The following is a 25325-nucleotide window of genomic DNA, read 5'->3' on the forward strand; positions in this document are numbered from 1 at the left end:
TCAAACAAAGCTTATTTCGTCAACTACAGTGCATCGATGTACATTCAGATCAACTGATAGTGAATGTAATAATCTGACCAGTTTGGGATTAGTGTTTTCTTTTTTGTACCTTGTGTTTATTGATTTATATTTTAAATATTAAATTATGTTTTCTGGACTTTTGGTTTCATTGTTAACATATGGCACTAACACTTCTGTTCATTCAGGTAAAGCATTGAGCCAAAGGGAGATATCTAATTAGGTCTGTGTTTGGGCAAAAGAATAGCATTTTTAAACTTGTAAATGTTTTTTGCTCTTTCAGATTGGAGCACAGTGTTATTTGGAATGTTCTGCACTCACGCAAAAAGGCTTAAAAACAGTTTTTGATGAAGCAATTTTGACAGTTTTCCACCCCAAAAAGAGGAAAAGAGGTTGTGCAAAATGTCGTCTGTGTTGTGCAATTATCTGACGCAATGCAAGAGGGCAAAAGAACTTTAATACAAGAAGGCAAGTTCTGGATGACAAACAAGAACGAAGCTGATTGTGCAAACAGAAAGCATTTTACTGAAAGTTTTTGGAGAAGGAAAGCATTCATTTCCTTGTTCCTTGGTATGGTGAAGAGATGGAGATCGGGTCCAATAGGAACAGCTGCAATAGTGGACTAACATAAAGTATCAAACCTCACAGAAGTCATATTAGTTTACTGCTAACTGTCATTCACTTTTCAAATTGCCAGGTGTGCATCTTCTCTCAAGCCTGGCTGGAAAGTACTGAGCCATTGTTTAAAAAGAACTGTCTGTGTTATGGCGAGGATGTGACATGGAAGCCTGAGGAGCAGTAGAGGCAAAGGTGCTGTACAGAGCGCATAGAAGCACTGCAGTGGAACCCTGTTACTTTCAGCTAAGCTTTTCCGTGGCCTTATACAGCTAACTATAAGCACATACCGCAGTTTGAAGACCTCAGTAGTATTTGTTCATACAGTACTGCCTTCCTGAAGCTGGGTGAGCACTAATGCAATTTGCAATAGCCATCTGAACTCTTGTAGCCTGCAAAGATCAATGAATAACTTCTAACTGTGTAAGCCATTATTTCTGAAGCACAGTAGTAACGGCAATCTTCAATGATTGTTCAAAGTAGCATTTTAAAGTAATACCAGCACTACATTTTGAATCTTAAACAAGATATAAAATGAGATCATATTACCCTGGGTTCTCTAATTTCATGACAAGGTTAATTCTCCATGGAACAAGACTTGAAATAATCCATGCTCTAAGCAACCCAAAAATAGTTTCTCTGTTATTTGATTGTTTGTACAGCATCAGATGCTTTGCTTTGGACCTGCTATGGTCATATTTTAACCCACTGATGGCGGAGATGAAGCTTACAAATAGCACCTCTGCTTAAATACCAAGTAACACATTAGTGTTACCAAGCTTTATTTAAGTATTTTTCTTAATGTGCAGAGTAAGAATGCTTAATAATTGGGTTGGTAGTCTCTCACGATGGTCTGTAGATGCATGGCACATTGGGTTATGGAATGCGGTCTTGATTCCTTCACCATGAAAATGTTGAACAGAGCCAGGTGTCTCTGCATTTGGAGGAAGAATGCATTTGAAAAGCTTGCTGATTTTACACTCTTGTACAAATGTTGGCAAACAATGCAAGGTGATGTTAGTGGACACCTAGGATCACACCACTGTTTGCCCATTCATCTACAATTACAGGTAGCATGGTGAAGCCATAAGATTAAAATAGGGAGTAAAAACTGATCCTAAATCCTTCTCCAACATTGGCGTGCATTTTAAGGATTAGCAATTAATTCAGTTTTCTTCAGGGACTCCTATACCATCCTAGTACCTGGTCACTTCTTTTTGCAGTTCTAAGCAAATCATTGGAGACCATGAGAGGGCTGCCTGGTGAGAACTTTCCTTCGGCATGTTCTTCTCATTGAGAAAGTATCTGATCTGTATTGTAGTTTTGGTCCCAAAAATTCACCTGAAATGTTCACATTCAAAGCACAGTGTTTTACATTCCACCTTGGTTTACTTGCTACAAAATTACTACAAAAAGTAAAGCTTTCTTTCATCAAGATTAATACAGCAGAACAGAAAGTAAGCTACATCATTGTAATTATGGTTATTGAACTATACATCCATTAGCATTGGAGAAACCAAATGGGAAAATTTTCTTTATGTAGTTTAATTGGGATAATACTGCAAAATGTAGCTCAAAACAACATCCTGTTTGATTTAAATCATGTTGGCCCAGATTTTTCTGGATTTTGGATTCTCTGAGTTCGACATCCTTCAGTGATATTTTGCTTGCCTTGTACATTGCTTGTGTGTGAGCTGTTAATGGTGCTGGGAGGCAGTGGGACATCTGAGACCATGGCGAATAGTGAGATCCTTACCAGTGTGACTTAAGGATTGAGGAAAAAATAGAGAGAAGATGGAGAAAGTGGAGGGTGAATTAAGGTGTAGAGGTTTTTAAAAAATGGGGAAAGGAATTCTGAATTAAGAAAGGATAAGAAGTGACAGAAAGGGTAAGAAGTGACAGAAAGGAAAAAGGCTTAACATTTCAACATTAATAATGTTAGTCGTGCAGCAAATCATGGAAGTTCACAAGTCACAAGGTATCGCCTCCATGTCAAGAGCTGCCAGGCTTTCTGTGAAGTAATAGGAAGCATCATAAGCTTCCATTACTTTTCTGCATGGTGAAAATATAGTGTAATTCTTATTACAATTTAATAATGCAAGCACTTAGTAATTATAACTACAAGTCACACAAAATAATCACTTGAAATCATGATTGTGCTGACAACCATTATTCTGCATGTACAGTGCACATAAAGCAATATGGCTTCATTTAAAAATTAATTATAGTTGTGAAGAACAATTTAAATCCAAGAACTTAACATTTTTCAAAATAGCAATACCCATTTAGTTAATAGACGTCGGTGGTCTGGGTATTGTAGTCAACAGATAAGCAGCAATGCTGACTTGACTTTTTGGAAAGCTGCCTGTAAAAGTCCACTGATTTCTATGTTACGGGCTTTACCTTTTCCAATATTTTATTTTCTGCACATCAATTCTGTGGGATCACTGATATCCAGCGGCAGGAAGGTCATCAAGCAGGCTGAAGGATGATCGTATTGAAGAAGTTTTTTTGGCAACAAACTGGGAAGGTTAAAGCACAGCTATTAATTAATAGTTTAAACATTTTACAGAGCTTGAAGTAGGTTAGAATATGATTAAAGTAGTAGCTCAAATATTATTTTTAAAATGCATTTTGAAATATTTACCTTGAGGAATTATAATCCATAAACAAAATTAATTTGTTTCAGGAGAACAGTTTGACAAATGGTATTTATGGCTTAATATACCATTTAAAAACTCACTTGCACATCAAACAGCAAAGCAAAACATTTTTAGGTTCATGAATATCTGAATTTTTTGTCAGTTCTTGATTACTATGCAAAACTGTGCCCCCTATGCAGAGGCAGAAAATCAGTAATAACTTCTGATTCAATCTTCAAGTGATTATGTGCATTGTCCAGAAGTTGCTGTTAGTTTCGTGATGAAGTGATGGCAAATGCTGGCAGTTTCACAAATAAATACCAAAGTCTGGGCCAATATTCAGATCTGGTTTGATTTGCTTCATCGGGAGGTTCAATATTTCTATTATGTATCACTAACCATTCTGTTATGCCAATTGAACCTTAATATGTATTCTTTTTTAATTACTTGTTTTCCATATGCTTCCTAAATAATCAGAAGCATATTCATGACTGCACAATTTAAAACAGTTCTTTTCATTGTATGAAAAAAAAACATAAATCTGTGTGTATTTATTTGACACAATTTTTCGATGGTCTCAGTTAACCAGATCCTAATCAGATATCTGTGTTAAGCGTAAGTAAAATTACCCAGAATTTCTAGCTGCATTGAGTCTATCACCTCTGTCTTTTTTAAATTATATTATTAGTAGGAAAATTTAATGTTCAAGATGCACTTTTTACACTTGATAGGAGCCAATGTTAACCAGTGAACAGATGGATGTATTCAGAGCTTTTCCAAGGACCCATGTTCAGGAGCTAGTTTTCTTGATTGTCACAATAGCAGAATGTGAATTTAGGTGTGTTATCGAATAGGTTTCCTTTCTTAGCATCATGTCGTCAATTATCTCTCCAAACTAATGTATTTCTTATATTCATAGTTTAACAGTATGAATTAAGCTAATCATTAACATTCAAAGTAGGCTTGCTGGACTTGTTTAGTAAGCAAGTGTATAAGCTGTGGAACTAAACAGTATTTTAAAATGAGCACAAAAAAAATGAAGGGAGTCCAAAGAAATCTCTGAGTAAACTAAATCTACGAGAATATGTCTATAGATCATTGACAAATCAGAATATAGTTGAAATAAGCAATATATTTTAACTTTATTGTCCAGAAGAGCTAGGCTCATATGCTTTCAATGTATGTGATAGACTAAGTGAAGAGAGGGGGTGTTTTTCTGAACACAGCAAATACCCAGAAAAAAATTGCATTACCAATGAGCTCATGCTGCTAAACTGAGCAATGAATTATGTTTGAATGTTTGGAAATGTGCAGTAGCATTCTAATGGTCCATCATAGAATCCCTGATTAGCACGTGGTTTTGTGGTGGTGCTTTATTGTTGCGTTTCAGTGCTCTGCCAACCTCAAAAGTCAAACAGGAAACTGCTGGTTTCAATTAAAATTGGTTAAGATATATCTTCATGCAACTGGGATTCTGATCCAACCATCCTATTGATACTAGATCTTACCACTTCAAAGCTTGTTACAACTTTTATTTGGCTCAATTTAGCAGATTTTTTCCATAAACAATCAGATCAAAGCTATTTTAATTGTGGTCATACTAGTCCTGATGTGTGGTTGTTCCAGCTTAGGGTAAGAATCCAGTTTTTAATTTCATGACAAGAAAGATTACAAGTAGTAAATTAGACATTTCTTTCTCTTCCTAACTGAAATAAGAGTTAGGATTCCACTCTTGATCATGCATCTCATTTTCTCATCCACTGTAATTGCATGTTGATTATTGAAACCAACAAGTACTGTCCAGTTGAATGAAGCTTCCCAACAGGTATTGTTTTATGACTTTCATATACCTTTAAAAATTACAGCAGCAATAGGAGACTTCATTAAATTTAACCTTAAAAACACTTTAATACATAATGTAAATATTTTTTTTTCTCAGGATCTGTTAGTCAGTAATTAACTAGCTGACTGAAATTTAGAAGAAATACTTAGTTCCAAAATAACCTAGAAAACCTAAATTGTCATTCTCAAACATACAAAGCCATGAGCAGCTTATTTAATATATTATGGGTAATAAATCAGTCAGAGAAAAAGATGAATAATTCTCATTCAGTTCAATTGAAGGAAACTCTAATCTCCCAAAATGTGTGGTAGAAATTTATCTTGTGCGAAACTGGTAGTTTCAGATCAGTCTCCCTTTTACACTGATCTATGTGTGAATGCTACTTGCATATACATTTATGGCACATTTGATACTGCCCACTTTGTGGAGCCATTTGGGATGACTAACAACCCTGTTGATTTTGCTTGCTTTACCTTGTGTGTAACCAATGGCATTCTTGCCCTTTTTTTAAAAAAAATTACTCAGCAGCTGATGGTTATAAGAAATATTCCCATGGACTCTTGATGCTTTGCAAGCACATCAAATTTAAGTTAATTAAAATGCGCTTCTAAGTACTGTAATTTATTTTCTGATTCACTCTACAGCTTAAATTTTTGCCTGTTTTTTTTAAATATATAAAAGATGTTGGAATGAGGAGTAGATATTAATCCTAAAAATATAACCAAAACAAAATGATGCAGTTTGGGTTTAATTATCATTCAAAGTAGCATGCCCTTGCCCATCAAGAAAACCTATCAACAATTGGGTATGATTGTTTGTACATGAATATTACAAGGTAGTTAAACAGTAATGGATTCAGCCACCAGTGTAACAGACCCTTCGGCCCACCATGTCTATGCTCTGGCTAGTGAAGGCAGGCATCACATATGCCTTCTTCAAAAAAGAGACCTAATGGATTGGAAATGAAAAGTTGCTCATTAAACAATCTTTGAAAATTTTAGGTGAATCGGGTTTGGATGGCTTAGTCTCAAAGGAACACATGTTGACCACATTAGATTGGAAATGGCATGTACGGTAATCCAATAACCCCTGTATGAAGCAGGATGAACTTAATTTTTCCAGCTGCTGTCGCCAAGCAATGACATTCTAATGAGCTGCCTGCTCTGCTTCTTCCTTCCCACTGCTGAATCACCAAAACTGCTTTCTTCCACCTTTGCAACAATATTAACCCTTCCACAAACTTCGGTCCACAGTAAAACATCTCTGCCTCTTTATATCTTTCTTCTCTGTGCTGGCAAATGCACTCTCCCTTGCTCCCACTCTGACTTCTTCACTTCTTGCTCTTCCCCCAGTGGCCGCACCTTATACAATGACTATGTTCCTGCCCTTTGGAAAATGAAATCTCATCTGCATGTCCACTTTGCACCTCACTTGTACTCTCAAAAGCCTTCATTCTGCAGCACGCATTTGATTCTGCAACTCAGCCACTCCATTCTTCCCCCAAACCACCTTTTCCAAGCCACTTGTCTACCACATTCCTTTCTTCCTTATTGTGAAGTTTGCAGAGATATCATCCAACACTTTAACAGAATCAGGTTGTAATAGTGTTGTGATGAATTGAGCATGGCATTTTCCTCGGCACAAAAAGCACGGTTTAAATAATGTTGTTGGATAACGTGCAATAGTCATCTTTATGAAAAGGTTATGGTGATGTGGATAAAATGAACAGACATGGTTCTTTACCCACGGGAATTTACAATAGGAATAGAAAGATGAAAGAACCTGATAGCTGAAAGATTCATGGAAATGGCTGATAATTAATCGCCAGCAAAGATCTTAATAAACTTTACAAAAATATTGGATTTCACTAACTTTTCTTGCACTAAATGGGAGCTGCATTTTGCCTTGATGCTGTGTTTGACATCACCAAAATAACACATGTGGGACATGTCAACTTAAAAACAAATGTTATTGTAGTATTCTACAAGCAGTAGTACCTGGATCATGCATTTACAGATGGCAGAGTGTCATGAGGGAGGTAGAGAAGATGGTGGTATTGGGGAAGAAGGGTTAAATGACAGTTTTGTGTCATGTTGACTCCTGTGGTATGAGCAGTCTGATCACACCCTGTGCCACATGGACTACCACCATAATTAGCACCAAGGCCACATGTTGCAGCATCTTCCACTGAAATGGACAGATGCTGTGACTAATCAGTGATCTTAAAATGGAAGTCTAGCAACGACCCTTTAAATCTAGGATCATATAGAGCTACAGCATGGAAAGGGGCTCTTCGGCCCAATAAGTCTGTGCTGACCGTCAACCACCCTGTTGCACTAATCCCACGTCAATCTCACTTTTTATTCTCCCCACATTCTCATCCTCCCCCACCCACCCCAGATTCTACCACTCAGCTAAACACCAGAGCACCCAGAGGAAACCCACAGGGAAAATGTGCACGGGTGGCGCCTGAGGTCAGGATTGAACCCACATCTCTGACACTGTGAAGCAGCAGCTGTACTAGTTGCGCCATCATGCCACCCTTGTGCATGGATCATGACTGGATTTGTGGTTTGTTCTTTGTTTAACTGTTGGCAAACAATGAAAGCCACAACCTTTTGATCCAATTTCTGTCAGTAAGTCAGAAACATATGCCGCACATGTTGGCAAAGTAATTTTGTGTGTGAAAAGTGGCTGGGAAATGCCACTTGCTCGAGGGTGATTCCAAATGGGAATTGCCCAATCCAATTTCCAGATGGCTAGGATTTCTAATAGAAATTGGTGAAAACATAAAATATGCTTATCTAATATCTTTTTCCAATTCAAGTTCTAGCCAGTTTTTAATTTCGTGCAGAAATGGTTTGAAAGGAGATTTCAGGGTTTTCATCAGGTACAATGAAGTATATTCTTAAAATTAATTACTTTTCCAGGAACTTCGGGTATTTCTGAGATGGATTATGTCAAATATGTTCTGGGCTCGTAGGGAATGAATGCTACACACTGGATCTACATACATTATCAAGTTATAAAGAACACACAAGTGGCCCAGATGCTATTAGACAGATATGCCAAATGAGCAACACATTTGGAATTTAGTTAATATTGTGATATCCAGTTGATTTGTTTTACCAATATGCTCAATGGAATGGCTACTTGCTTTCTATTTATATGATGCCTAAAGTTAAATTTGGGTTCAGATTTTGTTTTAAGTGAGCAGCAAATAAAGACTTGCCACTCAGCTTAACAAAGAAGCTCAGGTGATAAATGGGAACAGCATCTGCTGAAAGAAACTATGCCAATCTAGTTGTTGTTTATTGATGCCCAGTTGTGTAGGACAATGAATCATAAAATTGGAAAAGGTATTAACAGCATCCTACACAACCTTGCATTGTATTCAAATCATCTATTGATTGGAATGGAGATTCTAGGAGAGACTGTTCTGAGCACTGCACTAAAGTTCAGTTTCATTTGGATTCTGTTAGGTGCCTAAAGACCACCTAAAAGCATTTTTACAATAGTTTGACAGAATCATGGTGTCAAAGTAGTATTTATAGAGATTTCATCCATTTTAAAGTTGTGACTGTTCAGCCTGTTAGTGCTTTTCATTGTTGGTGCATCTATTTGATATGCTGCTTGTTCAGAAACTGGAATCTTACTTAACAAATCCAATGGGTTGACTGCTCTTCTGTCTTTCAGTACTTATATAATTATGAGCTTGTGATCTTTTCTGAAGGGTTGTTCACCTTAAATCTTTGGAGTCTTCCAATGACTAGTTTAATTATTTAGTCTGGAATTGCTGTAGTATTCTCATAACACCAATGCAAATTCTGTGAATATGCTAATAGTTTTCTGTTGTTGAATACAATAACATATCACTCTATTATAGTTACCCCTATTTTGTTAGCTCAGAAACCAGTAAATTTCTGCAGGTAAGAGTCATTAACATAATCAGATATCATAGAAAATTAGTTTGGTTCTATTCAAAATTTATAGTGTAATTTACTCAGGCTATAAATTCAAAGCGTGCATGGTATAGTTGCTCCATAGTAATGCCTTTACAGCTGAATGCTCTGTTGAAAAGCACACAAGACTTTTTTTGATGATTTACTCTCCCCTTTTTAAACATTTAAGACCCTCTATTACTGGGTATAAAGATTGCCCAGGTGTCACTGCATGGTATGTTATCTGCTGCAGTTTAGAATTGGGCTGTGCTAATATGAAGGTGTTTTTGAGGGATCTCTTTACTGGGACTTCTTTGCTGGATCTCTCCATTACTCATTTTTTTTAAAATAAATTTGTAACAGCAAGTTAGAGGCACTCTCTTATGATGTCAATTCTCCTTTCAAGTATTCATTACCAATTATATATTAATCCTTTTAAACAAATATCAAATGAACAGATGAATCGAATGTTGATTATATCTTTTGATTTTTTTGCTAAAATATAGTCTGTAATAATAATACTAATCTCAACTCATTAATTTTAACTGACATTTTTGTGTAACTGGCATTAACATAACGTAGTACTTTACACATTTATTTTCCTGTTTCACTCTACAGAAGACTGTGTCTAGAATAACTAAACACTGTAAGTATTAAAGCACGCTACTGGGGTTGCTAGAAATCTAAAATAAAAACCTGAATTATTTTTTTTGGAACTCCTCAACTGGTCAGATAAAATCTCTGGAGAGGAAGCGACCTGCAGAAGGACTTAGACATGGAAACTCTTAACCTGTTTTCTCTCTCATAGATGCTGCCCAACCGCTGTGCATTTCCAATGTTATCTGTTTCAAAACACTAAAAGTATGAACTGTAGATTTGAAATTAATTTCTGAAAAATGCACTTTGAGTCAAATTCAGTCATGTGATTCAGCTTTCATTGTAAGAATTGGGACTGTGTTTTGATCTAATAGACTAATAAATTATGAAAACAACTGGCTGGCACTTCTTTATAAATATTACTGATAAATTCCAGTCAGTCCAATAGGATTTTCTTCACCTAGATTATCAAATTGCTGATCCTCACAGCATTCTTTTAAGTTTCCTAACAAAATTCAATGTTTTGTTTTTGTGGTACAAGTAATTAAAACATTAGTTGTGCTTGCAGAAATTGATCTGGTAAGAGAGTGCATTTAGTTTTTAAAACTTTAAAGACACCACAGGTTTAAAATGCTTGTTTTAGGAGTTAAATTAGTTAGAAATCAGGGTAATCAAAAGACAAGCAGGCTTTAAAATATATCGGGTAACTTTTTTCCACCATGTAAATGGATGAATTATAGTTAAAATGTGTTGTTAATATAATATCACATGTCTGTGTGCTGTTATTATATGTTGAAGCAAAGTTGTATTGTTAATAAACCTTCATATATCTTTCAAGTTATTAAATGGGAATGTACCACTGACCTGACATCTAACCAAATGGTTCAACAATTGTACTGTATATTGCTAAGATCTAAATCATGTGGACTTTAATATCCACAATCAGTTTTCAGTCACAATCCAGAAGAGGATGCACTTGAAATTAAAATAAAATCATGTAAATGTTTTGTTTTTCATTTTCACAAACAAGCATCCCTGAAGTCTTGTATGACGTAAATGTTGGAAAGTAGCTACAGTTTAACTGGGTGGAATTTGTGATAGGAGTTTCTGGTATGATTGATATCTTTGCTTACCGTATCCAATTACATCTTGTTAGTGCCTTAATATTGTTTCCATATATTGGGTAAATGCAGGTATTAAAATGTCAGAAGCAGCAATATCTTGAAACCAGTAGAAATGCAAATTCCACATGGTTTAATATTATTAAAATACAGAATACAACTTGTAATTAATCCCATTCTTTTAATTTCTATGCAACAAATTCAAGTATTGCTGTATTAATGGCAATTGCTGTATATGTTTAATTTTTGTTTAATTCAGTTTATTGTGCATTTTTGATGAAAGTAAAAGTTTATTGGATATATCTGCCTGGCAATCTTTTGTTCTCAACTTTTATGTAATCCTTCGGCAAAACTGCAGAATCTTTGGTAAGATGAATTTTTACCCATTACAGCAAGCACATTACAGATAGCAAATTATTTATTTCAAAACCCATTCCTAACATGTTATTCATTCTTTATCCTTTGACATGCAGAAGGACTATTTCAGTAGTAAAACCATCAGAGTACAGTGACTGCACAATGTTAGCTTTTTCTTTCCTGGTAGAGTTCATATTTTAAAACCCTGATAAATAGTAGGGTGACGACCATTTAAATGTTGCTTTCCATTTTACATATATGACTAATATTCATAGAGACCAGTAGGCAGGTGTTTGCACACCCAGCAGTAATCTATGTTGTCTATCTTTGCCAAGATAAACCTAACCCTAAATAATTTAAAGTTTTATAACAATGCTTTTTTGATTATAAGGATTATCTGTTTATGGCCAGAATTAAGTATTTTTAAAAATTTTTTATAAAGATACAAAAGGGCATTAAATATAGTAGCATGAGTTTGCAGTGCAGTGCTTCAAACTCACTCTGCCGTTGGCTGAACATTGATATCAACTCCGAGTTTGCATTCTGTCCCTAACTCCATTGAATCCTTTAGTAGAAAGAAGTCTACCTAGGATGGACTGCATTCATACCCATCACCTAAGTCACTGATCTAGATCATAAATTGCTGAGGCCCAAACATTGATCCTTGGAGCACATCACTTGATGAAACATGATAAAATCATCCATTTATTTCCCTACCCTGTTTTTTTTCATCAAGCAAGCCTAATACGTAGCAACTTATTGAACGCCTTCTAAAAATAAATCGGTGAATAAACTTAGCGACTGCAGTCCTCTTGGGTAAGGGATTCACAATATTCTACGTGAAGACATTTCTCCTCATCTTCATTCTAAGTGACTTGCCTTCATCCTGAAGGTATGACTCCAAGACTCTCCAAAGGAAATGGGTTTTCAGCATCTAACCTGACAAGTCTTTGTCTCCAACAATGTAGGGCCACACTTCTCTGGCCTGGTTCCACTGCCAAAAATAACTGCTCACTTAATCAGGTAAGGAAAAACTAGGGAAACTGAGAGACAGTTTTGCTGACCAGAAGCATCCTGGAGTCATCTGGTGAGGAATCGAGCAGCACAGAGCCCAATAACAAAAAGTCATCTCATGAGGTGTTGGGCTAAACACCTGAAAGGGCCAGGACACCACCCTCACTAAAACCAGCCTGAACAGAAGGTAAGAGAAGTTTAAAAGTACTCTGTGATGTGTTTAAGCTTCTATAAGTTAGGTAAATAATTTTAAGTAAGCTGTTGTAAACTTCAAGAAACCTTCAGAATTTTTTCAAAAACCCATGTCAGCAGGGAGTTCACAGCAATGCTTTTAATGAATCTATTACATTGTTGTCAAGTAAACTTATTTTGATATTTCATGAACTGTACAAAATATTTTGGTCGTGCTACACTGTGAAAACTCTGATATTTAAAATTATGTTTAATAAGTTGGCATTTTCATACTAAATCACTGTTGATCTGTTAAAATAACATAAAATAATGGAAGTGCTTAATAAGTCAGGCAGCATTTGTGGAGAGAGAAACAGAGTTAATGTTTAAGTTGTTCCCTTGCATCTCTGAGGCACCTTTATGGGCCAGTCAAAGTGACTCAAAATGTGCCCTCTTTTCACAGGACCAAAACTAATGAACTCTAAGTTACAAAAAGTCTCAGGAAATATGCCAAATTAAACAACATTATTTCCACTACACTCTCCTTGAGCTCACCAGTCATGAGGATCAACAAGCACACCAGAGGACATTTTTATCCGTTATGTAGTTTAATTATAAACAGTTAACACAACCCCTTAGGGAGGAGTCTAGAAATTCAGTAGAACATTAAATACAGCTTTTTATTTTGCATTTTTCCAGTCTGTATGTATCAAGGGCACATTGACTACCTATGATACTTCAGACTGACAAACCATTTTGCTGGGCTTCTGCCCAGTGCTCTTGCTTTTCTTAGAATGAAGAGGGAAAGATTCCTTTTCATTGCAGAAAGCCAAAAAGCTATTAAAATAATTTTAAAAGGTTTTACAAGTTCTTTCCAGATGAAAAATAATATTGCAGTGAATGAAATAATAGAGCAGTTATCCTGAAACAGCTGTGAAATTAACAAGCTTTCCCTTGCCAGGGAATCTTGCAGCTGGCTTTGTTCTCTCTCAGATGCTTCTTCCAGAATGAAGAGATCCCGTGACCAACATGGAATTATATCCCTAGTTTTGCCTCCCCCTTCCTGGCAGAGAGTTGAAGGCCAGATAGGCAGTGTCCCCAGGCCCATTCATCAGCGAGTTTCAGCTCTGCAGCTGGATTCAACAAGGAATTCAGTGATAGTGTGTGTTTAAAAATGTAGTTTATGTGTCAGTTAAGTTCAGGACTTCTGCATTTTATAACACGTCCACAGAGGACTAGCTGCTGCATAAATGACTAAGTGCCAACTGTTCATTTAGAGCCAGGAAGATCTGCCCATTTATGTTTCAATGTTGTCATATTCTTCCAAATGCCAAAGGAATTGGGACCATGCTCATTCTTATAGTACAGCCCCTCATTCTAGGAAACCATCTAGTAAATGTACACTGCACTCCACTAAAGCAAGTACTTACTTCCCTTGATAAGAAGACCAAAACATAACACAGTACTCAAGGTATGGTCTCAGCAATATCCTTGCAATAAACACTCATACCACTTGCTTCTTCAATTGTTTGTTGTACTTGCATGTTAATTACAGAATCCTAAATTTCTCTGAGCCTTCTGCCTCCCTATCCCCATGTATACTGATATTGAGGTCTTTATTTTTAACACTTAAGTTTTTTCATCCTTCCTTACCAAACTGGATAATTTCACTTTTCCCCACATTATACTCTGCAACTTTCTTGCCTACATCCCTTTGTCACCTCTTCATATTCTCTCAAAAATTATTTTCCTACCTAGTTTTGTAACATAAACTAACTTGGATATATTCCATTTGGCATCTTAATCTTAGTAATTGATATGGATTATAACTAGCTGAGGCCCAGGCACTGAACCCTGCAATTTGCAAATTCTAGTTTTGAATATGATGGAGGTTTCTATTTCCACACTTTCAGACTCCACACACCTTGAGTGAAGAATTTTTCCAGTCCCCTCTAACCTTTCTACCTTAAATCAATGCCCCACCTACTGAGCTCCCTGATAAGGATGAAAGGGATTCTGGATCTGGCTCTGTTCTTGAGGTCCAATTTCACTGCATCAACCCTTCTCGCTGCTCTTGTATCCTTAAAATTTAAGAATTATTGTCAGGTCACTTTGCTGTGGATAAGAGCTCTGCTTGGGTATAAAAATAGAATCACTGTGTGTTTTTAAAAAAACAGATCCCCATTAAAGCCAGACACAGATTCTACAGACTCTGGAGATCTGCAGCAACACACAAAATGTTGGAGGAACTCAGTGGGTCAGGCAGCATCAATGCAGGGAGATGGACAGTCGATGTTTTGGGCCGAGACCCTTCATCAGGACTGGAAAGAAAGAGGGGAGATAGCCAGTATAAAAGGGGAGGGGTGGAGCAAGACCTGGTGGATCCAGGTGGGAGGGGAATGATAGGCAAGTGAGGGAGAGGGAGAGTCGGAATGACGTTAGAAGGTGAGGGGTGGAGGTGACAAAGGGCTGGAGAAGAGGGGAACCAGAGGGAGGAAGACTGAGTGGGTAATGGGCAAGGTGGGGTGGGAGGGGAGATGGAGCTGGTAGGATAAGGGGAAAAGAAAGCAGAATAGAAGGGATAGTTACTGGAAGTTAGAGAAATTGATGTTCATGCCATCAGTTGGAGACCACCAAAGCGGAATACGAGGTGCTGTTCCTTTAATCTACGTGTAGCCTCAATGTGGCAGTAGAGGAGGCCGTGGACAGACATATCAGTGTGGAATGGGAAGTGGAATTAAAATGGCTGGTCCCCGGGAGATCCTGGCTGTTACAGCAGATAGAGCAAAGGTGCTCAACGAAGCAATCCCCCAGTCTGTGTTGGGTCTCACCAATGTGATGGACTGCCTCACCTGGAAGGGCTGTTTAGGTGAGTGTTACAACTAACCACGCTAAGTGTTACACCTGCCCCTACACCATTCAGGGCCATAAACAGTCCTTCCAGGTGAGGCACTCCTTCACATGTGAATCCATTGGTGTCATTTATTGCATTCAATACTTCCTAAATGGTGAAAAGAGAGAAACCGTAGAGTCCACTGAGACCCATGTGACCATGTATGTGGGTCATTAGCATGCCATGGAAGGGAGAAAAAGGCTTATGGAATCTGAGCCACTGTACACTGTCATACAGCACAGAAACAGGCCCTTTGGCCCAACTCATTCATGCTGACCAAGATGTCTATCTCAGTTCCATTTGTCCGTGTTTGGTCCACACCACTCTAGGTAGTGCAGCAGTTAGCATAATGCTATTACAGCGCCAGCGACTGGGTTCAATTCTGGCTGCTGCCTGTAAGGAGTTTGTACGTTCTCCCCATGTCTGCATGGGTTTCCTCCGGGTGCTCCGGTTTCCTCCCACATTCCAAAGACATACAGTATGGGTTAGGAAGTTGTGGGGATGCTATAATGGCGCCGGAGGCGTGGCAACACTTACAGGCTGCCCCCAGAACACTCGATGCAAAAAGATGCATTCCACTGTGTGTTTCGATGTACATGAGACTAATGAAGATATCTTATTACTGTCACGTGTACTGAGATACAGTGAAAAGGTTTTGTTTGCATGCCATCCAGGCAGATTATTCTGTACTTGAGTACATTGAGGTAGTACAAGGACAGAATACAATCCAAAATGTAGTGTTACAGAGAAACTGCAGTGCAGGTAGACAAAAATTGTCTACCTACCCTCCAGGCACAAGTCTAAATGGCATACAGCATGGAAAGAAGCCCTTCAGTGAGTTTCTCGTCACCACACTGCTGCTTAAGGAGACATTGACCCTGGAAAGTGTAGATTTCCAGATATCTCAACTGCAAAGGTCAAATTATGAAATTATTTAAACTGTTTATTATATTCCCTGGAATTTAGATTAAATAGTGATTTGATTGAAATCTACAAGATATTATTCCCGATAGTTCTTCATGATAGAAACTTTTTCCAAAGGCTGAAGATATTAGAACCAGAATGCAACTCTAAAAGTTAGAACTACTCCGCCTTCTCCATTTCAGGGCGGCTTGAGGTCCACCCTGCCTAGTTCACTCTTTTTAAAAATAAAATTAGTGCACTAGAGGGAAAAAGCTGCAAATGCTGAAAATCTGGAATAAAAATGGTGAAAACTCTCTCCTTCACCCTGCACCCGATTACTGTTGCGCGTTCCTTGGTTGCCCATCCACCGTGTTCATCCCCGCTCCCGGTTCACCCTACACGGTCCGCTGGGCCATGTCTCTTTCAGGTTCGCTTGAACTCCACCCTGCCTCCTCCCTTTCAGGTCCGCTGGAATTCCGCCAATGTCTAGTTCACTCTTCCAAAAAAAAAGAGTGCACTCGAGGGGAAAAGGTGTAGATGCTGAAAATATGAAATTAAAACGGTGAAAGTTGGAAGTAGGCAGCAGATAGAGGTAATATTTTAGATACATAACTTCCAGAATTGATGAAAGGTTTAATATTAACTTTAATATTAAACTCTGTGTCTTTCTCCACTAACGCTACCTGACTGCTGATAGGATTCTCTATTTTGATTTGGAAAGTAAAGCTAGAAAACAGTATCAAGGGTAGTGGAAATTTGGAATCTTATTTGCCAACTGCAATTGAGTCATAGCGTCACAGCGAACAGAAACGTGCTCTTCGGCCCCCGGCGCCCTGGTGCACATCTGGACTAATCCGATTTTCCCGCATCGTTTCTGAGTCACCCTGCCGTGTCCGCACCCTCTTCACATTTCGCGCTCCGCTTCCAGTCACCGCACCTCGCCCTGCGGCCGATTACTGCCGCGCGTTCTCCGGTTAGTCCCCTTCGCCCTGCCCCTGGTTCACCCTACACGGTCCGCTCGGCCGTGTTCCTTTCAGGTCCGCTCGAGCTCCACCCTACCGGGTCCGCACCCAGTGTACCCATTCTGAATCAACCTGTTACTTCGGAGCCTCTCCCTACCGCCCGCTACCTCTGTGCACCACGTGGGTCGCTCTCGCTTCGCCTGTTTCATGCTTCACCCCACTTGGTGCGCCGGCTCGTCTCCCTGCACCTCTTCACGTCTGGCGGATCACTTCCAATCACCCTGCCGCCGATTACTGGTGCGCATTCCTTGGTTAGTTGCCCCTTAGCACGGTTCAATCCCCGCTCCCGGTTCACCCTACACGGTCCGCTGGGCCATCACCCTTTCAGGTCCGCGTGAACTCCACCCTGCCGGGTCCCTTTCAGGTCCGCGTGAGCTCCACCCTGCCGGGTCCGTATCCAGTTTGCTAGAACTGCTTCTAATCATCCTGCTGCTTCTTCGCCCTGTGCGTCCCTCTTCCTAGTTCAACCCGGTCCGCTAGGTCATCAATTGATTCAAGCTTCATTGTTAATTTTAAATCTGAGACTGACAGATCTTTAAAGGGTATTAAGGTTTATTAGGAATACCTGGAATTAAATGACAGTACTTGACAGCATAAGAAATGGATCAGTCATGTGTAGCGATGGAACGGAATGGTGAGGCTAAATGGAAACCTCCGAGAAGACCTTAGCATAATTTCAGGCTAGATGAAATTGCATTTTGGCATTTTAAAACTCAGTATTTGGCTAAGAGTAAAAGATTGGCTAATATTATGCCATTAAATTTCCATGGCTAATTTAAACATAAGAATATAAAGAGAAACAGGAGTAGGCCAATCAATCGTTTGTGTTGGCTCCACTGTTCAGTAATATTGTACCCAATCTTTCACCTCAGCTTCAATTTCCTGCACCAACCCCATATCCCTTTATTATGTTAATATACAAAAATCTATTGTTCTCTGTCTCAAACATACTGATCGACTAAGCCTCCCCTGTCCTCTTGGGTAAAGAACTCCAAAGGTTTGTTACCATCTGAGTGAAGAAATTTCTGCTCATCTCAGTCCTGAATGGCCAATCCCAAACAGTGACCCCTGATTTTAGACACTCTAGAGGGGAAAAATCATCTCTGCTTCTACCCTGTCAAGCCCCATAAGAATTTTATATGTTTCTGTTAGATCATTCAATCTTTTAAGCTCCAGAGAGTAAAGACCCAGGTCAGCTTCATCTTTCCTCATTAGACAATCTCCTCTTCCATCCCAGGAATCAATCTGGTGAACTTCTTGCGCTCCCTCTATTGCAAATATCTCCTTCCTTGAGTAGGGACTACAATATTCCAGGTGCATTCTCACCAGGGTCCTATATAGTTGCAGTAAAAATGTCAATGCTAGAATGCAATCACACAGAGATCACAGGCATACGATGAGAAGAAACACAGACGGCAAAACTCATTCTTTTCATCACTGTACAATACATTGGAGAACTGGATTGAGAGTTTCTGTGATATATTTGATTTGAATTCTTTTTATTCAAGCTTAGAACTATAACAAAATATATTGAACAAATATGAAGCAGATGTCCTCTTAACTTGCATATTTCAATACTTTGTGCTTTAAAAATGATGTGCTTTGACAATGATAAATGGTCAACCTTACTGTTGCCTTCTTATGGAAAAATTGACTGTTTTCTGAGTCCCTGCACCCTTCGCTGGACAGATGAATTGAAATTTGATGCTGTCGATGTGACATGTGGTATTTTTAAGAGTGAGCGGTTGATTCCATGTGCATCTTTAATCAGTGGTGCAGCTGATCCAAAGTTTGGAGATGAGGGGTGCCATTCATCTCCAGCTAATGTTTTAAACACTGCCCCCATCCCCATAGAATCTACCTCCCTCTTAAATAACTCTTTATCATCTGCAGATGTAGAAGAATATTTGAATATCTTCTAATCACCATTAGAGAGTACGTCAGTCCCGAACATGCCTTTCAACATCCGTGTTGCTGCATGCTGAAATAATGGTTATGTTTGAAATAGTGCTCCAGATGAACCGTGTCCATTCCAGTTCATTAAGAACCTCACATCTGTTTCATTTTAAAGCTGAACTTGCAATTACTTCTAATGTTTCGATGTAACTGAACTCTAGTGATTAGCCTTCTCCACCCTGCTTTAAATCTTGTGATTTGCTGACCATAAATAGCTACAAGGTGAAATCTGGCCAAAGTGTTATGCAGCTTGCCAATGAAGTGCTTAGATCTCACACTGAAAGAAGACAAACCTATCCAAAGGTTGTCGGACTTCCCAATATCTGCTTGGGATGTCTCTTCCCTTGTATTTTAGGTCAGACTGGACCTGCCTATTCAGAAAGTGTGCTGGCTGTCACTAGAAATGGGTTATAGTTATGGCTGCATATAGTGGTACAAGCATGGTGGTGATAAAGTAAATCCTTAACAATGAGTAAACCCTATAAATCAAGCCTGGTAGCTTTATATGATTGATATTGATTTTAAGTACATAATTTGTATGTCACTAATTTCCACACACTCTTGAGAAATTATACTGATTTTACTCTGGTATAGCTTGGGTCATTATATATTTTAAGCATGCAGTTTTCTGGGTAAATTAACTTTGGGTTTGCTGGATGATTATTTGCTCTTTTGCTCTGACTCATCTGCCCTGCTCTGGCCTGCCTACGAATTATTGGCGAGCACAGTGCTAGAACTCTTCCATTTTGTTTTTAGAGAGGTGTTCATTAAGTTTTCTGATGATCATGTCCATTGACCAGAATTATCTTCCCTTCCTTCCCTTGAGATCTGCTACCCCTATCTAAAGGAATGGTTCACAGAACCTAAACGGGATTTAAGAGATTTCCCAGCGGGAAGATGTGCCTGGAAGCTGTGGAAGTGGGTGAGGTCCTCAATGAATACTTCTCTTCAATATTCACCAAGGAGAGGGGCCTTGATGACGCTGAGGACAGTGCTGGTAAGGTTAATATTCTGGAGCATGTTGATATCAAGAGAGAGCATATGTTGGAGCTGTTTAAAAAAAAAATTAGGATAGAGAAGTCCCCAGGGCCTGACAGAATATTCCCCAGGCTGCTCCGCGAGGTGAGGGAGGAGATTGCTGAGTGTTTGGCCAGGATCTTTGAGTCCTCGTTGGCTACTGGAATAGTACCAGAGGATTGGAGGGTGGCAAATGTTGTCCCCTTATTCCAAAAAGGTAGTAGGGATAGTCCAGGGAATTATAGACCAGTGAGCCTTACGTCTGTGGTGGGCATCTTAGGAATCTTAGAGATAGGATCTGTGGGTATTTAGAGAATCAGGGTCTGATCAGGGGCAGCCAGCCATGGCTTTGTGAAGGGCAGATCATGTCTCACAAGCCTGTTCTTTGAGGAGGTGACCAGACAGATTGATGAGGGTAGTGCAGTAGATGTGGTCTACATGGATTTTAGTAAGGCATTTGACAAGGTTCCACATGGTAGGCTTCTTCAGAAGGTCAGAGGGCATGGGATCCAGGGAAGCTTGGCCATGTGGATTCAGAATTGGCTTGCCTGTAGAAAGCAGAGGGTTGTGGTGGAGGGAGTGCATTCAGATTGGAGGGCTGTGACTAGCGTTCATCCCACAAGGATCGGTTCTGGGACCTCTGGTTTTCGTGATTTTTATTAATGACTTGGATGAGGGGGTAGAAGGGTGGGTTGGCAAGTTTGCAGACGACACAAAGGTTTGTGGTGTTGTGGATAATGTAGAGGATTGTTGAAGATTGCAGAGGGACATGATAGGATGCAGAGCTGGGCTGAGGAGTGGCAGATGGAGTTCAATCCAGAGAAGTGTGAGGCAGTACACTTTAGAAGAACAAACTCCAAGGCAGAGTACAAAGTTAATGGCAGGATTCTGGGTAGTGTGGAGGAGCAGAGGGATCTGGGGGTTCATATCCACACATCCCTGAAAGTTGCCTTACAGGTGGATAGGGTAGTTAAGAAAGCTTATGGGGAGTTAGCTTTCATAAGTCGAGCGATCGAGTTTAAGAACCGCGAGGTAATGATGCAGCTCTATAAAACACTGGTTAGACCACACTTAAGAGTACTGTGTCCAGTTCTGGTCGCCTCTTTATAGGAAGGATGTGGAAGCGTTGGAAAGGGTGCAGAGGAGATTTACCAGGATGCTGCCTGGTTTAGAGAGTATGCATTATGAGGAGAGACTAAGGGAGCTCGGGCTTTAGTCTTTGGAGAGGAGGAGGATGAGAGGAGGCATGATAGAGGTGTACAAAATATTGAGAGGAATAGATAGTGTACAGCCAGCGCCTCTTTCCCAGGGCACTAGCCCTCAATACAAGAGGGCATGGCTTTAAAGTAATGGGGGGGCGGGTAGTTCAAAGGAGATATCAGAGGAAGGTTTTTTTTTTTACCCAGAGCATGGTTGATGCATGGAATGCGCTGCCTGGGTCAGTGGTGGAGGCAGGTACATTGGTCAAATTCAAGACATTACTAGATAAGCATATGAAGGAATTTAAAATAGAGGGATATGTGGAAGGAAGGAGTTAGATAGATAGTCTTAGGTGAGGTTTAAAGGTCGGCACAACATGGTGGGCCGAAGGGCCTGTATTGTGCTGTACTGTTCTATGTTCTAAAAGCTGGGACAATCTCAGCAAGCTCCTATTCCTCATTTGGATTCCATGGGGAATTCATCAGAAAATTCTGTAAACACTCAGTAGCATTGACATCAAAATATTAACTCTGTTTCTCTCTCAACAGTTGTTGCCTAACCTGCTAAACTTTTCCAGCATTTTCTGATTTTATTTCAAATTTTCACATTTGCAATTTTTTACATCAGTGCAAAATTCAGCAGCAGGTTTATAGTAATCAAAGGGTTAAATCAATCATCCCAGAACAGAAGAATGGACAGTGGTTTCCATTTGAACAAACATCTGGAGGTTGCTACGTACAGAGATGGTTAACGGTCCATTAAGTTTTCTGAGAATACTAAGAAAATATAAAGGGATTGATAACAGTTTAATTGAAAGAATAAATATTCAGGTATTGATTGACTGATTAGAGAATTATGAATCAGGAACTGTTTTGTTTCAGTGGCAATTAAGCTACGAAATAGACATCAATGCAGACAGAAACCTCTCTGAGTTAAAGGAGCGATGGTGCAAAGTAATGTTCTCTCATTCTCATTATTCTCATTGGGGAGCTGCCTGGCTTTGCTGGGACTTAGATTTAGAAGCCTAATAAATCGAAAACAGCAAGGCAGCAGCCATCTGTTTGTTGTGAGATTAGAAACAATGGGTCCACTCTGAAACATTTCCCAAGGCACCCAAGGCCTCAACAGTGGACAGAAGAGGCCGTTGTTGCTATGGTAATAAGAGATGACTCAAGGCCTAGGTTAAGACTGTGAGACTTGGTCACGGGACCTGTGAAGGAAAACTGTCAGGAGCAATCAGCTCCATGCTCCTTTGTACCCGATGGTCTCAGTACCAACAACTAGGATGCTTCATGATTTAAGTGGTAAATGAAGGTGCTAGTGTAACAATCAGTAGTGCAGCTGTAATGAGGTGAAAATTGGCAAAAAGGGTTGGACCAGGACTGGAATATTGATGTGCTACTCTCTCACTGGAGGAATACAGGAGGGAGTTGTGTCTTGGAAGCAGGATTTAACTCCTTACTGGAATGAGATGAGAACCTGGGATTGCCGGGAGAACTCAAGAAGGAGGAGGAACCCTGGGATTTAGAGAACCATAGAACAATACGGCACAATACAGGCCCTTCGGCCCACCATGTTGTGCCGCCCTTCAAACCACACCTGAGACTATCTAACCCCCTCCTCCCACATATCCCTCTAACTTAAATTCCTCCATATGCTTATCTAACAATCTCTTGAACTTGTCCAATGTATCAGCCTCCACCACCACCCCAGGCAGTGTATTCCATGCACCAACCACTCTCTGGGTGAAAAACCTCCCTCTGACATCTCCCTTGAACTTCCCACCCAATACCTTAAAGCCATGTCCTCTTGTTTTGAGCATTGGCGCCCAGGGAAAGAGGCACTGGCTGTCCACTCTATCTATTCCTCTCAATATCTTGTATACGTCTATCATGTCTCCCCTCATCCTCCTCTTCTCCAGAGAGTAAAGCCCTAGCTCCCTTAGTCTCTCCTCATGATCCATACTCTCTAATCCAGGCAGCATCCTGGTAAATCTCCTCTGCACCCTTTCCAACGCTTCCACATCCTTCCTATAATGAGGCAACCAGAACTGGACACAGTACTCTAAGTGTGGCCTAACCAGAGTTTTTTAAAGCTGCGTCATCACTTCGCGGCTCTTAAACTTGATCTCCCAACTTATGAAAGCTAACATCCCATAAGCTTTCTTAACTACCCTATCCACCTGTGAGGCAACTTTCAGTGATCTGTGGATAAGAACCCCCAGATCCCTCTGCTCCTCTACACTGCCCAGAATCCTGCCATTTACCTTGTATTCCGCCTTGGAGTTTGTCCTTCCAAAGTGTACTACCTCACACTTCTCTGGATTGAACTCCATCTGCCACTTGTCAGCCCAGCTCTGTATCCTATCAATATCCCTCTGCAAGCTTCGACAGCCCTCCACACTATCCAAAACACCACCAATCTTTGTGTCATCTACAAACTTGCTAACCCAGCCTTCCACCCCCTCACCTAAGTCATTAATAAATATCACAAAAAGTAGAGGTCCCAGAACCGATCCCTGTGGGACACCACTAGTCACAGCCCTCCAATCCGAATGCACTCCCTCCACCACAACCCTCTGCTTTCTACAGGCAAGCCAATTTTGAATCCACATGGCCAAGCTTCCCCGATCCCTTGGCCTCTGACCTTCTGAAAAAGCCTACCATGCGGAACCTTGTCAAACGCCTTACTAAAATCCATGTAGACCACATCCACTGCACCACCCTCATCAATCTTCCTGGTCACCTCCTCAAAGAACCCTATCAGGCTTGTGAGGCAAGATCTTCCCTTCACAAAGCCATGCTGGCTGTCCCTAATCAGTCCATGTTTCTCCAAATACTCATAGATCCTATCTCTTAGAATCCTTTCCAACAGCTTACCCACCACAGACGTAAGGCTCACCGGTCTGTAAATCCCTGGACTATCCCTACTACCCTTTTTTGAATAAGGGGACAACACTCGCCACCCTCCAATCCTCCGGTACCATCCCCATTGACAACGAGGACTCAAAGATCCTAACCAACAGTTCAGGCCCTGGGGACTTATCTGTCCTAATATTTTCTAACAACTCCAACACATCCTCTCTCTTAATATCTACATACTCTAGAACATTACCCTCACCAACACTGTCCTCAGCATCATCAATACCCCTCTCCTTGGTGAATACTGAAGAGAAGTATTCATTGAGAACCTCACCCACTTCCACAGCTTCCAGGCACATCCTCCCACCTTTGTCTTTAATTGGACCTACCTTTACCCTAGCCATCCTTCTACTCTTTACATATGAGAAAAAAGCCTAGGATTCTCCTTAACTCTACTCACACAAAGCCTTTTCATGTCTCCTCCTTGCTCTCTCTCAGCCCGTTCTTAAGCTTCTTCCTTGCTACTCTATATTCCTCATGAGCCCTGTCCGATCCTTGCTGCTTACACCTTATGTATGCTGCCTTCTTCTTCCTAACTAGTTGTTCCACCTCTCATCGTCACCCACGGTTTCCTTCACCCTACCATTCCTTCTCCGCCTCACCGGGACAAATTTATGCCTAACATTCTGCAAAAGATCCCTGAACATCACCACATCTCTATAGTACTTTCCCTTCAAAAATGTCACCCCAATTTACACTCCAAGTTCTCGTCTTATAGCCTCATAATTCACCTTCCCCCAATTAGATACCTTCCCGTCCTCTTTGCTCCTATCCCTGTCCATGACAATTCTAAAGGTTATGGAGCAATGGTCACTGTCCCCCAAATGCTCACCCACTGATAGATCTGTCACCTGATCCAGTTCGTTACCTAAAACTAGATCTAATATGGCATTCCCTCTAGTCGGCCTGTCAACATACTGCGTCAGGAATCCGTCCTGGACACACTTAACAAACTGCGCCCCGTCTAAACCTTTGGCTCTAAGTAAGTGCCAATCAATATTTGGGAAGTTGAAGTCTCCCATTATAATAACCCTGTTATTTTCGCATCTCTCCAAAAACTGCCTCCCAATCTGCTCCTCAGTATCCCTACTGCT

The 25325-nt window shown here is 40.0% G+C and overlaps 1 protein-coding gene across 1 annotated transcript in view; it reads left to right on the top strand.

Moving 5' to 3' along the window:
* LOC127579771 (rho-related GTP-binding protein RhoJ-like) overlaps positions 1 to 11077 on the top strand; it is a 41636-nt gene extending 30559 nt beyond the window's left edge. The window contains exon 5 of the mRNA XM_052032719.1: positions 302 to 11077. Within this exon, the coding sequence (XP_051888679.1) occupies positions 302 to 448 (147 nt within the window). The 3' untranslated portion in view covers positions 449 to 11077. The remainder of the gene's footprint in view (positions 1 to 301) is intronic.
* The last annotated feature ends 14248 nt before the right edge of the window (positions 11078 to 25325 follow it).

Source organism: Pristis pectinata, chromosome 1 (assembly GCF_009764475.1).
Source record: "Pristis pectinata isolate sPriPec2 chromosome 1, sPriPec2.1.pri, whole genome shotgun sequence".
Lineage (NCBI taxonomy): Eukaryota > Metazoa > Chordata > Chondrichthyes > Rhinopristiformes > Pristidae > Pristis > Pristis pectinata.